The 14,166-nt window shown below is 42.8% G+C and overlaps 3 protein-coding genes across 3 annotated transcripts; all 3 read left to right on the forward strand.

Moving 5' to 3' along the window:
• Positions 1 to 1,712: 1,712 nt before the first annotated feature.
• LOC136489318 (putative disease resistance protein RGA4) lies at positions 1,713 to 2,192 on the forward strand. Its single transcript, XM_066485999.1, has one exon. The coding sequence runs from the start codon at positions 1,713 to 1,715 to the stop codon at positions 2,190 to 2,192; it is 480 nt and encodes a 159-aa protein (XP_066342096.1).
• Positions 2,193 to 2,252: 60 nt separating this feature from the next.
• On the forward strand, positions 2,253 to 5,982 carry LOC136486976 (putative disease resistance protein RGA3). Its single transcript, XM_066484080.1, has 2 exons — positions 2,253 to 2,748; positions 5,479 to 5,982. The coding sequence occupies exons 1-2, from the start codon at positions 2,305 to 2,307 to the stop codon at positions 5,968 to 5,970; spliced, it is 936 nt and encodes a 311-aa protein (XP_066340177.1). The 5' UTR covers positions 2,253 to 2,304; the 3' UTR covers positions 5,971 to 5,982.
• A 313-nt stretch (positions 5,983 to 6,295) lies between these two features.
• Positions 6,296 to 7,552, forward strand: LOC136489319 (putative disease resistance RPP13-like protein 1). The gene has a single exon (XM_066486000.1). The coding sequence runs from the start codon at positions 6,296 to 6,298 to the stop codon at positions 7,550 to 7,552; it is 1,257 nt and encodes a 418-aa protein (XP_066342097.1).
• The last annotated feature ends 6,614 nt before the right edge of the window (positions 7,553 to 14,166 follow it).

The following is a 14,166-nucleotide window of genomic DNA, read 5'->3' on the forward strand; positions in this document are numbered from 1 at the left end:
TTGTGCGATAGTGATAGCCTCTAACATTGGCAGCCGAGGACGCACTACCCATTCTAAATCTGGTTTTGGTAGTATAATTTACAAATTAAAAGTGTTTTTAGAAGCAAACGACAGCAGTTGAGCCGACTGTGTATGTATGTAGGTACACTGCCTTGTGAGAGTACTAGGACAACTGTGTAACGTCATAATCTTCATCTAACGTGCCGCTTAGACGTACGAAAAGTTACACAGTTAGTACGTATGAAAAGTTGAGTCATCGACTCGACGACTGACGTCGACTGTGTACCAAACATTGTTTCGTGCAACTAGATGTATTATGATGATGTGACTCGTGTTTCCAAGCACTAGTAGCTAATATATTTTTTTTCTAAGCACGCAACCATACTCGCTACTAGCTTGAGATCTACAACCATGTGGAAAGACTGTAGGACAGCGGTTCGCCATGCACAAAAAGCACTGGCAGCTTATATTATTATTATACAGTGTAGTACATCGACGTACGCATGGAACAAGTTTATCGTTCTAATCTCATTATTTGTTGTTTGTTTCTAGTTATATATATACAGGTCTGACGTGCTGGCAATGGTGTACATACCATGGTTTGTATAATTTGTTGCACAGAGCTTGTACCAAAAAATAGGCTTTGCCATAACGTAAATTCGCTCTGAGGCTAAGCCAAGATACGAGTGGTGTGGCATTAACAAATGTTTTGCAACTCCAGACTCGAAGTGAGAAGGATGAGACTGAAATACTAGATCTATCGAGTGAGAGATGAACAGGCGAGATAAATAGTGGGGGACGACAGGACCGAGTGATGAAAGAGGAGTAAGTGCCTAATGAAACGACAGTGAAGGAGAGAGTGGGAGATTGAATAAAAAAATTCATGCTGCAAGTAAAATTTATTTTTATTCCATATGCTCACATGCATGCATGTAGCAAATCGAGAGATGCCATGCCACTAAGGGCCTCTTTTGCACGGCTTATGCCGGCTTCGGCTTCATCTATTTTGCGTAAATCGAGATACTGTAGCGTGAATCAGTTTTGTAAGCCGGGGTTAAAATGAACTAGAAGCCAGAAAAAGCTAGTTTTTCTGGCTTCACCGGTGAAGCCGTTTTGGATAAACCGTGTCAAAGGGGGCTTAAGTAGAAACAATAGCAGCAGATCACTGTCCACACGAGACACGACACGCTAAGCGCTGGATGAAGACAAATACTACTTGCGCGTGCATGCATGTGACCCCAGCAGGCCAGCTTTATTATTTTGCGGTTGTTCCGGCCGGGGCTCGGCCTGTGCGATTACTGAAAAGTTTTTTCTTTTGTGAATAGATTAGTCAAAAGTTAAGTGGGCATGCATGTGATTCCAATTCTTTAACGGCGATGAACGAGAAATATACTAATAAACACTTGTGTCAGTCAAGTTGCTACTCCCCGATCTACTCCATTTCCTATACAAGGGGAGTCGGAGTCGCTTCCTGCTGGTGGGATCATCGCCTCACGCATTCTGCCGCACTTTCTTTCGGTCCGCATTCTGCCCTGCAATAAGTTGAGGTGAGCATTATATAGTTAATTTCTTTCCGCAATGTTTTCTCCATGGACGACCGAGTAGCATTATATAGTTAATTTTGATATCAAGTTATGCTCTCTGGGGATTATGAGACAAATCTGTGCTTATATATGTATGCTTTACTACTAGCAGGTAGATAGGCTTGAGCCATGGCGGCTGCACTGGATGCTTTAGCACCCAACGTGAAGAAGCTTATCGCGGACATGGCACAAGAAGAGGTGTCCATGCTGCTTGGCGTCTCCGCCGAGGTCACCAAGCTGGAGGACAACATGGAAGGCCTCAAAGCCTTCCTCAAAGATGCCGAGAGGAGGCGCATCACCGACACGAGCGTGCAAAGATGGTCGACAAAGCTCAACAACGCCGTGTATGACGCCACTGACATCCTCGACCTGTGCCAGCTCGAGGCTGACAAGCGCAGGGAGTCCAGAGGTGGCGACGGCGTGGAACAGAAGTTGCCCAGCTGCTTCCAGCCATTGCTCTTTTGCCTGCGGAATCCCGTGTTGGCACATAAGATAGGCAGCCGCATCAAGGAGCTCAACCAGAGGCTGGACAACATATATGATGAGGCTCACAAGTTCAACTTCATCAATCTAGGATCCCACCCAGAACAGAGGATGTCCACTGGTTGAGTCAGCTATTGTTGGTGAGAAAATTGAGAGGGAGACAAGGGAGCTTGCTCAAATGCTAACCATTAATGGACACCACGACATCAAAGTGGTGGCCATTGTGGGCACAGGTGGCATGGGCAAAACCACCTTGGCCCAGAAGATCTTCAATGAGACCACCGTCCAAGGACACTTCAAAGTGAAGATATGGCTAAGCATCACCCAACACTTTGATGAGGTGGAGCTTCTCAGGACAGCAATTGAGCATGCTGGGGGAGTCCATGGTGGGGTGCAAGACAAGACCCTCCTCTCACGGAGGCTCACCAACACCTTGTCCATGGGTAGGTTTCTCCTGGTCCTGGATGATGTGTGGAGTAATGTAGCATGGAGCAATGTGCTTAGTGTTCCAGTCAGAAATGCAAGTAAAAATCAACAGGGCAATTGGGTGCTAATCACTACAAGATTAGAAGACCTAGCTCTACGGACCGGAGCCTCCTTCTACCAACATCATGTCAGCCCACTCAGCGAAGATGATGCTTGGTCCTTGCTCAACAAACAGTTGCCACCAACACCTGGTCAAGTTAGTGAACACATATATCATTTATTTTGCAGTTTAATGCACATTATTCCCTTAACTCTATCTATTCGGGGCCTATTTTGACGTAGTAGGTTTAGAAAACTATGGTATTACAAACTAGTTACAATATACAACTCCTAGTAAAGCCATAAGTACGCATCCAAATTATCGAGCTTTGTTGTTGAATCTAAAGTGACTCATGAATATGCATCTAAATTATCCACACTAATCCATTACGTGTCCACCTATACAGGTTTGAACCATTGAGATATAAGTCTTAGAAGTTTGTGGAAATGTTTAGTACCTATATCTAATCAAATTGCTTGTCTTTGTGCCCTTTGTCTCTCTTTTATTCTTTATACATAATAACCATATAGATACTCTGTTACCTCTACCGAAGTGTGATAATTTGACCAAGTAGTCTATATGTTTTTCATCAATATTCACTATTTCTTCCTTTTCGTATCACAAAACTGTGTGTCCGCAATGGTTATAGTCTATGATGAGCTATGATGTCATGAACTGCATCTTTTATGCTATCATTAGTCATTGTAATTTTCTATGCATATATCTTAAGTTGAAACTCTAATTGTATATTCACCTATTAAGAAAAAATAGCAGATATTAGGGAATTACCCCCATTACATGGAAGGAGCCACCTTGCAACAAGACATAAAAGTTTAAGAGATCCTAAAGACAACATCCACAGTGATAACCTAAACAACACATATTTGAGAATGATTTCCAAGTTAAATCCCACAAAAGTGCCAGAAAGTTTTGATAATGGCTCATTGGAAACATGGTGAACATTGTGTAACACACCAGCCCGTTAGAAGCATGTAGTTGTGTTGTTGGCCCATGTGACCAGGGAGGGGTGTACCAAGGGGTGGTTCTAGGCATCTGCTGTGTGTGGTGAGCTGCCGAGGACATCAGCCCTTCATGGGATGAATGTAACACCTCAGCCTGTTAGATGCCTGTTGTTGGCCCATGTGGCACATGAGCAGTTACAATTGGTGGGTTTATTACCACCTTATATATTTATTAGGGTGAGGACTTGTCCTTCGAAAAAATAGCATCTTTGGGTTAATCCTTTTACACAAATTGAGGACTGAAGTGCAAGAGAGGTGCTATGTGTATGCAGGTCCATTACACACTGTCATCGGATAATGGCACCAAAAACTTCCTAGTGATGCCCTCGAAACTGTATTAATTATTGCTTCTGTCATTCAAAAATAATTCTCATTTTTTGTTTTATTTAAAAACTTGTCCGGACAAATGACACATCTTTTTTCAAAACTCTTAGGCATTCTTTCATAGCAACACACGGGCCTTCTTTCATATATTAAAGACCAAAGGTTTCTTTATCTTTCATCAATCACAATTGCCCGATGGGATCCAACAGACTCAATCTATTCCATTTGTGTACAAGTTAGAGTAGGATGTCTAAGCATGATGCAGAGTCTATTTCCAAAACAAATTGGAATACAAAAGTGTTACCATGGTCCACCACATTTACCTATGTCCGTACAAGTTAAGTGTTTAGGCGTGGTGCATAGCCCGATTCCAAAATGAAATGGAACAAATAACATGATTGTTGAGAGTTTCCTTTCGTACACATATGAGTAAAAATATAGCATGTGTCAAGGCACAATATAGAGTTTGATTTTAGATGAATTGAAACACGTGAAGTGATTACTAAATAGATATCTAGCACTACATGAGTAATCTAACTACATGACAAAGTTCCCATTGCAACGCACAGGTATGTTTGCTAGTAATAACCTAGAGAAAACCCCTAATATGCATCCAAATTATCCATCTCTATCATCATGAAAATAACAAAAGTAACACCTAAATATGCATCTAAATTACCCATATTTTTCATTAGTAAAAATAATCTAGGTAACATAAACATTTGCATCTGAATTATCGACTTGTACGACTATAAAAAGGTAATAAATGTACCTCTAAATTTGCATCAATATTATTTTTTTAGTATTAAACATAATATGAGGTCACTTATAAGTCTCCAATAAATTACTCATCTCTCCCATCTACATGTAAGATTGGCCACTAAATCATAATTTGATTTTGGCAATTTATGCATATTTAAGGCATGCTTGATTGGCTCTCGAAATTTTCCATGCCAAATATTCAGTTGTGAAAAGTTACACAAAAATATTTGTCATCGATTTGTCAACCTAAATGTGCGATGTAGGCAAATTTAGATAGCAAACTGAATGGAAACAAAAAATTTAGCGTCCATCAACAAATCAGCCAATGCTCCCAATGTGAGGTGGGCCCATAAATTCCAAACTGAACCTTTCTACTCCCTTTGTTCCATAAATAATGCAATTATCACTTCCCAAGAAGTCAAGTAATTTAAATTTTGATCAAAATTATATAAGAAACTTCTAACATTTATGATACAAAGTAAGTGCCATTAAATTATTATAGAATGTATTTTCATAATAAATTTGTAGAGAGACATAAATGCTAATATTATTTATTAAAATTTTGTCACTGGAGCTATTTCGGCTAGCGCGAATCCCATAATTGCTCTTTTTGTGACAGGGAGTATTTATCATTTTAGCTTCTTCCGTCCGCGCAGGTGGGGCAGCATATACAAAAGATTATATAGTATAACAAATCGGCTAACTGCTTACCATTATTTTTACAAATTAAATATTGTAAATATGTTTTATGAGTGGAAATGGTTGTTTGTGCTGGTAGGTACATGGAACAGATCACCTGAAAGTTGTCGGGATGAAAATTATCAGTAAGTGTGGAGGTTTACCACTTGCTATCAAAGTGATGGGAGGACTGCTAAGTACGAAGCCCCGAAGCGAGGGTGATTGGGAGGCTGTTTTGAAGCATCATGCATGGTCAGTAGCTGGATTGCCTAAGGAACTGGACAACGCGATCTACTTGAGCTATGAGGATTTGTCTCCCCAGCTGAAGCAGTGCTTCCTATACTGCTCACTTTTCCCTAAAGGTACAACTATTTGGCAACGTGAAGTTGTTCCGATGTGGATCAGTGAGGGATTTATCCATCCACCAGATAGAAGCAGTAGTTCATATGATGATTGGCTAGAAGAAATAGCAGATGGGTATTACCAGGAGCTAATCACGAGGAATCTTATTGAACCAGCAACAGAATCAGCTCTCACTCGATACTCATGCACCATGCATGACGTGGTGCGATCTTTTGCAGAGTTTGTCTAAAGAAGAATCATTGGTGGTCCAGAATCAGCAAGATGATGGTGGTAGCAAGATCAGCCATGTACGTCACTTGTCTATAGGATCAACCGAGTCAGCACTAGAATGGGATATTCTACAGAAGCACAAATCAGTAAGAACATTAATTATAAATAAAAGAATTAATGTTCAGCCTAGTGACTCATTTGGGAGATTGTCTACCCTAAGAGTGCTTTTTATAAGGGGTACTGATTGTGATAGTTTGGTTGACTCTCTATGTCAGCTGAGGCACCTGAGATACCTCCACTTAAGGTATACAAATATATCTAGGCTACCTGGAGACATTCATAGGATGAAGTTCTTGCAGCACATTGTGGTTGACAGATGTCCACAGCTAGACCATCTTCCTAGCTGCATTACCCAGCTTCTGCATCTAAGAACTCTTAGCATGTATGGTTCCCATGACAATGTTTTAATACCCAAGGGGTTTGGTCAGTTAAAAAATCTAAGAACACTTTATGGGTTCCGAGTACATTTGGACAAGAATGGGGGCACGGGCTGGTGCAGCTTGGAAGAGATAGGGCCTCTGTCCCAGCTTAGGAAGCTTTCTTTACATGGTCTAGAAAATGTGTCTGCTAGCTCGTCCGCTGGAATGGCCATGATTAGTAGCAAGGAGCACCTTGATTACTTGGGACTATATTGGAGTAGCACCGGATTCACGGGATTGAGGGATGAAACCAACAAGCAGCAGCAGCAGAGAGTAGTGGAGGACGTAATTGAGAAGCTCAGCCCTCCATCCAGCATACGGCATCTAAGCATTAAAGGATACTTTGGTAGCCGGCTACCAAATTGGATGATGGTTCCAGCTACATGTGGCTTTAAGAGCCTGAGGATTTTAAGGATGGACAAACTTCATTATTGCACCCAACTCCCTGACGGTCTGTGCCAGCTCCCTAGTTTGGAGACTCTGGCCATTAACAACGCACCTACCATCAGGAGTGTTGGGCCTGAGTTCCAGTCACCCTCCTCCACTCCTAGATCAGTAGTAACATTTCCTAATCTGTCATTTCTTCGTCTGGATGGCTTGAGTGAATGGGAGGAGTGGGACTGGGAGGAGGAGAGCGAGAGTGAGACTACAGAAGCTATGGCCATGCCTTCTCTCAAGGAGCTCATAATTCTTAGCTGCAAGCTGGCTTGTCTTCCACCAGGGCTCGCCAGTAGCAGGAGGCATGCTCTAAGAGAAGTGCGCCTGTACAAGCTGAGCAACCTGACATATATAGAGAACTTCCCTTCAGTCGTGCAACTTAAAGTATTCGACTGCCCCAAGCTGAAAAGGATCAGCGATCTCTCTAAGTTGCAGAAAATCGAGATCTTATACTGCCCAAATATGGAGGTGCTAGAAGGAGTCCCGTCACTTGACAGCATAGAGATGATGGACGGCACCATGGAGACGATTCCCGAATATCTGACAACAGTAACCCCAAGGTATTTCAAGTTGACATGCAGCGAGAAGTTGTACAAGTCCTTGTTAACAGGCAGCAGCTCATGTGAGTACCACAAGATCCGCCATATCAAGTCACGGACCATTTGTGCTGAAGATGAAAACTAATTGCTGCACGACCATACCAGAAATAAATCACGTATATTTTCAGGTAACAAGTGTTCCGTATTACTTTTGTTTTGGTTCACAAGGCAGTGCACCGCACCTACATGTGCAGTCGTAGTACTTGCTACGTAGTAGTAGTACCGCTTAATACGCACTCAATTTTGAAGCAATGGACCTATGTATATTTGTACAAGTAATGGACCTGAGGTGCAGGATTTGTAATAAACAGGGAGCAGACATGGGAGAGCACCATAATGGTATGCTGATCCCTGCCAGATCATCATGGCGATTATGATGTGCTCTGCTTTCTGACGCAGATAGGGCAAATGTCCAGAACGAGCCTTCCTTGTGAGTTGTGGATAACAGATGAACCAAGCATGGTGGCTTTGGTGGTCAAATCGACACTATTTGTCCGTCATTCTTTTTATCTTAAATCGGCCGTTCTCGTCTAAAAAAAACTTGTGAAGCAAAATGACAAAAAATAAAATAAAAGCCACCCTGTATTGCCCGACAGACCAATTCACAATTCCACTTGTTGAAGAAGATATCCGTCAAGTAGCATGTACATAATCTTTGTGAAAAAAGAAAAAAATAGCATGTACATAATGATCTTGTTCTTCCCAGCCCATTCGTGTAAAGCAAACAGATACTTGGATGACAACTACACTGAGTGGATTTTTTGTATGAGTCCTTTTAATACGCAGCAGCTCATCCGAGTATAACAAGATGAGCCATATCAAGTCACCCACTATCGACTACTCCCTTCGTCCTAAAAAGACCGTTGTTTTAAAAATGGACCTGAACAAGCACCTGTCCAGATTCATTCCTAACAACGGTCTTTTTTCTGGAACGGAGGGAGTACAATCGCTGAAGATGAAGATTAATTGCTGCACGGCCATATCAAAAATAAATCATGTAGATATTCAGGTAACTAGTACTTATTACTTTTGGCTCACAAGGCAGAGTGTGCAGTCGTACTACTTTACGCAGTACCGCTTAGTATGCACTTTATTTTTTTCAATTATCTTTATGCATGGTTCTTCGGTTATGGCCAAATAGTGTAACGGATTAACAACAGCCACAGTTAACGAGAGACTGCCCTCCTGGTGGCCCATCCAAACACGCCTGGTTGGACTGCGTAGATGTCAAAGTGTGTGAGTTGGGCCTTAAAGCACAGTCCGGTCCGCCCGAAGGAAAATCCAGATCAAGACTGGATCCATTGAACCCCCTACTGGGCCAAGAGCAAATAGGGTGTATTGTTGTGTTGTAGGGCCCATAATCTGCTCGACGCTACCCAGGAACTCCGATGTTGGTGCAGGCGGCTGAATGAGCGCCTCCAGCAACATAGGATCCACGCCCATGCCCCCTGCGGGCCCCGACTCATCTTTGGACAGGAGTTTCATCACGGGGAGGGGCTCGACGCAAACCTCGCGCACTCCCTACGTGTGTATGTACACAACGAATGGAATGGAATCCAACAAAACATGCCAGCTTCGAGCATCGGCAGTGTGTGTGTCGAAGCCAGTTGTGTGTTGAAGCAGGTTCTATGCATTTAATGCATGTATAGGACCCGGTACGTTCCACTGTGGGGTGGTTTCAATGGAGGAGTAGGTCCAAGATATAGAACCCGCCCTCTTTGCAATAAAAAATATATCACTCTAACACATGACACAGCTCTAATGGTTCCAACTGCCATGAGCTGATGAGCATTCAGATTTCAACGGTCAAGTGAAATGCAGCGTCAAGTGAAATGCAGCGTCACTTGACCATTGCCTTAAAAAAAACAGTGTTCCTTGTTGCTTGCTACAGCATAGCTCTTCTTCAAAAGGAGCCCTAGCAGCCTGCTTCCTTCTTCCCAACAATCCCCCCTGCCTCCTCGTTCCCAGCGGCCTCCTCCTTTGCTCCCATCAATCTTTCCCTGCCTCCTTGTTCCCAACCGCCTACACAAAAATAGAGAAGCAAAATCAAAACAACTCAATACTCATATTTCTTAGTTCATATGGAGCCCTCAGAGGGAAGTTTTGGTAGGTTGCTCGCCACTGATCCCAGAAATCCAAGAGCAGATAACGCATGCTTCCAGCACATGCCAAATTTCGCACCCAACACTTTCAACCAGACTCAGTTCCCCACCCCACCACCACCATTCAACCACTCCCATTATCCCCAACATAGTCAACCTACTCATGCCATGCACAACTTGAATCCCTTTGGTGGTGTAGGCAACCTCCAATAGTATGCCCAGTGTTCACCAAGTTATCAAGGTTTTCAACCACTACCCAACTTTAGCTTCCCAGGTGGAATGTTTGTAGGTGCTGGTGATGGTGCATCTTCGCATGGCTTATATTCAGCAACCCCGCAATCGCAAATAAGAGAGCTGGAGCAAGATGAAGAAAAGGAAGATTCAAGCGCCAGCAGCCCTGATGAAGGAAGGAGGGCTGTGAGAATTAATTACACTGAGGACGAGAATGTACGCCTTGTAAGTCTTTAGATTAAGCATTCAGTAGATCCAATTCATGGCACAGATCAGAGCAGAGAGGCCAACTAGAACAAGAGAGCAGAAGCGTTCAATTCGGGCCTGGCTAAAGGTGCAAGAAGAAGGTCAAAGGGATAGCTCAAAAGCCATTGGGGAAGAATTAATGCAATTGTTACCAAGTTCAATGGGGTCTATGGTCGAATGACCTTTTGTAGTGAGGAATCTGATGACATGATGATGGACAAAGCACTTGCTACATTCAAAAGAGAAAACAAGACAAAGCCATTTACGCTTGAATATGCCTAGAAGATTATGAGGAAGGAACCCAAATGGTATAGAAGTATACTATATATATCTGGTATGGATTGTTCAGAGAAGAACAAAAGGACAAAAGTAGATGAATCTAGAGCATACACTTCATCTTCCAACCAAGACACGGGCAAGCGGGAGACATTCAAAGAAGTGCGCCTAGAGGGCCAGAAGAAAGCAAAAGCTAGGATGAGAGGAAAAGGAAAGGGAAAGGACATACCACAATCTCCCCTAGGCTCGTAGCCAGATGAAGACATGGTTTTGTTTCACGATGCTATGTTGAAGAGAGCAAGTGCACTAGAGAAAACAGTAGAAGCATCAAAGGAAAAGGTTAGAATGGAAAACATATAAAAGTACATGCAAATTTTGGATGAGAAAGCATATATTTTTGCAAATTGTGGAAGCATTAGAAAATTGGTCCCTGTATTTTCAGTTAAGGAGAGATGCATTTGGTAAGGTTGGTCTTTCACCGCTGCAGAAATGCATGGCTGCCCTCCAAATGTTAGCATATGGATCACCAGCAGACCTTATAGATGAAGCATTTGGAATTGCTGATACCACAACTTTAGAGTGTGTAATCAAGTTTGTTCAAGGTATTAGACACATATATGGGGAGAAATATCTTAGAAGACCTAATGGTGAGGATATCCAATGGTTACTTCAAGATGTTGGAAAGTCTAGATTCCATTCATTGGCGATGGGGAAATTGCCCAGTTGCATGGAAGGGACAGTTTACCCGTTGTGACTATAAGATACCCACTATCATGCTCGAAGCTATTGTCTCCTATGACCGCTGGATTTGGCATGTCTTTTTTGGCACACCTGGTTCGCACAAAACAAAAGAAAAAAAACAGACAAAAGTGAAATGGAGGCGGATAGATTACTTGCAATAGCTAAAGCAGTAGCAGCTGGAGGTGGAATCTGACAAGCTCGACTCCAACGGGCCAGATTAAAGTAGATTCTCAAGACAAAATGACGCAGCTATCTACTGCACTTTTTTATATTGCAAGTAACATGCTCTAGTCTTACCAGCTCTGGACAGGGATCCACAGTGCCTGCTTCCTTGGCTTCACAGAGAATCAGAGTTGAGCCACAGATTCCAAAGGAGAGCAAGGAGAGTCTTCGTTCCATCATGGCATGTTGGCAGCATGCTCGTCACAGCCTTCAAATAGTAACCTCTAAAACTCAGTAGTACTGGATTACTATGTTACTGTAACATGCTACTGTGATTGCTTGAGATTGCTGACTCCTTTGCCTGAATCATATTAGGCCTGTCTGTCTATCAGTAGTTCAGTAGCACCTGAACCTGAATCTTTGCACACTTGGCAGGCCATCAGATAAAAAAAAAATCGACTGTCATCTGAGATACTTTTTTTTTCTTGCCGACGTCAGATGCATAGTCATGGACAGCATGACGGCATGACACTTTCATTCGTCAACGTTGCCTGATGAGCCACCACCTAATCAAAATTAATGCAGGAAACAGTATGTGTTATGGATGTACCGATGTACTACCTCTGCCCTAGAAAGATGTAAATCTAGATTTGGTCAGAGTCAAACTAATCTTAATCTGACCGAGTTTATGTAAAATAGTATCAGTGTTTAACACTCCAAGCAGGTATATTGTGAAAAATCTCATGAATGCTTACTTAGTAGTATGATAAGCAGTAATATATTTTTATACAAATTTAGTTAAATTTTTTGTCTAATGCTATTTGAGAATTGAATCCATTTTGGAATGGAGGTAGGAGTATATTGTCGTCGAGCCTTGGCTTGAAGGACCGTTAGTAGGATACCATAGTATATATCAAGACGCACATGCTTAAATTAAAATGACCATATCACAACACACACGTCATTATAATTAAAAGTGATGACTGATCAGATATGGCTTGGAGATATAATTCAGAGAGTGTGGCATATATAAGCCATGTTTCAGCCTTGCCAATAGTACCAGCACATGAAAGTAGTAGATCACGGTAAAATGTCTGCTTGCTCTTCATAGATTCTTAAGATAAAGGTATAATTGAATTTGCATCCAACGGGGGCATATGATCTTAAGGGCAAATTTTCTGCATTCCCAAGACAAAATGCAGCTGCTATATGCCTATATCCTGCACTTTTTGGCATTGCAAGGAACATACTCATACCAGCGCTGATCTTAACTGATCCACAGTTGGGTCAACATACAGTGCTTGCTTTCTTAGCTTCCTTCCATGGCTTCAAACTTCAGCGTTGGGCTTTCTTGCTTCCATGGCTTCAAAACTCAGAGTTGAGCCACAGACCAGATCCATTCCAATTTCCAATGCAGGCAGAGAAAGGAGTCAACACATCTGCAACATTATCGTACCAACCTTCAAATAGTAACCTCTGCAATTAACAGTAATAGACCTGGACTACTGAATTGTGAATTCAGATATTATCAATAACTGGTGAGGTGAGTTAGTACATAGCTAGGCATGTCTGCATAAGTACCACCTAAATCCTGCACACATGGCATGAGTTCAGATAATGAAGGACCAGAAACGGTGACCAGAGGGTGGTGAATGGGATCCTCAAATTTCTTTCAAAATATTTGCCCGCTATCCCAAAATCAAATCCTAAAAGAAAACACACGCAAGATCGACTTGTTCATGAGCCAGCAGGGGGCTGGGTACCTCCTGTGATGACCAAAGAGTACTTCGAAACAATCGAGAAACAACAGAAACAAGCACAAGATGGAATGTGCAAAATCAGCACACAGTGGACAGGGGCGGACAGTCTGCGGTCTAGGCCCAGACTATCTGCAGTTCCACTCCCGGACTGTCTGCAATCCAACCCCGGACTGTCCCGCGTTCAAACTCCGAAAAAAGACTGCGAGAAAATAGTTCTGGTCTCGACGTGCACTGCAGCGGCAGATTGTCCGCACCCTGACGGCAGACTGTCTGCGCCTGAGCTGAGCGACGCTTCCTGGACGAGAACGACAGGGACCGAGCAGTCGCGGGCAAGGTTTTTTTTATCGGCCGAAATTCACGGAAATTTCCGAAATTTCCATTCTATCCCCAGGGTCCGATAAAATTTGACATCGGCCAAATTTTTCCCTACTTTCCTGCTCCCACACAGACAACCCAAATTCAGTCGTGCGACGGTCCCACACTATAATGTTTTATTCTTGTTTTTATCTGTGAACAAATGATGTTTAATAGCTTAGGAATAGTTTCAAGTCAAATTCTACGAATTTTTTTCAAAACAATTTGAATTTTTTTTTGAATTTGGGCCGATATTTCCGATATATCTTGCTTATCCTATTTATCCATGACCTCCGATAAATTTTTATTTCCGATAATGAAAACCTTGTCGCGGGTCTGCTCGCAGCCAGCACTGGGAACAAGAGCGGCAGGCGCCGAGGAGACCGGAGCAGCCTGGGCTGAGCGGATGCTCACTGGAGCCCAACCCTAATACCTCGACGCATCCAACAGAGCACGCGTGCGCAAGGAACATAAAGGGGCGAGCAAAAGAATGAACGGGAAACTAACAGAAGGACCGGAGGAAAACAGGTGCTCGCCTGGAGGATTGATGCACGCTGCTGCCAAAGCAACTTGGCCAGGAGATGCACACGACCAGGATGCTAGCACTGGCAGCTCACAGGTGCCCTCACAGAACCACAGCAAGAACCTGATGAAGAACAGTAAAGAACGAACAGGAAAGGCGGCACCAAGAAATTCAACCAAATCCTACCCAAACCTCCATGATTCGTCCCCAGAATTTGCACAGGAGAAATTCGACTTGCTACAAATCTATCCCCAAGAAATCATCGCCTGGGATTAACCAAAAGCGAGTTTTCTCTCCTCAAAAG

Source organism: Miscanthus floridulus, chromosome 10, assembly GCF_019320115.1.
Source record: "Miscanthus floridulus cultivar M001 chromosome 10, ASM1932011v1, whole genome shotgun sequence".
Taxonomy (NCBI): Eukaryota; Viridiplantae; Streptophyta; class Magnoliopsida; order Poales; family Poaceae; genus Miscanthus; species Miscanthus floridulus.

What these genes read in the sequence shown, in the direction of transcription:
- LOC136489319 (XM_066486000.1), top strand. Translation starts at nt 6,296, where the DNA reads ATGAAGTTCTTGCAGCACATTGTGGTTGACAGATGTCCACAGCTAGAC.
- LOC136489318 (XM_066485999.1), top strand. Translation starts at nt 1,713, where the DNA reads ATGGCGGCTGCACTGGATGCTTTAGCACCCAACGTGAAGAAGCTTATC.
- LOC136486976 (XM_066484080.1), top strand. Translation starts at nt 2,305, where the DNA reads ATGGGCAAAACCACCTTGGCCCAGAAGATCTTCAATGAGACCACCGTC. An exon ending in TGCCACCAACACCTGGTCAA is followed by an intron (nt 2,749 to 5,478) that starts GTTAGTGAACAC and finishes TTGTGCTGGTAG; the next exon opens with GTACATGGAACAGATCACCT.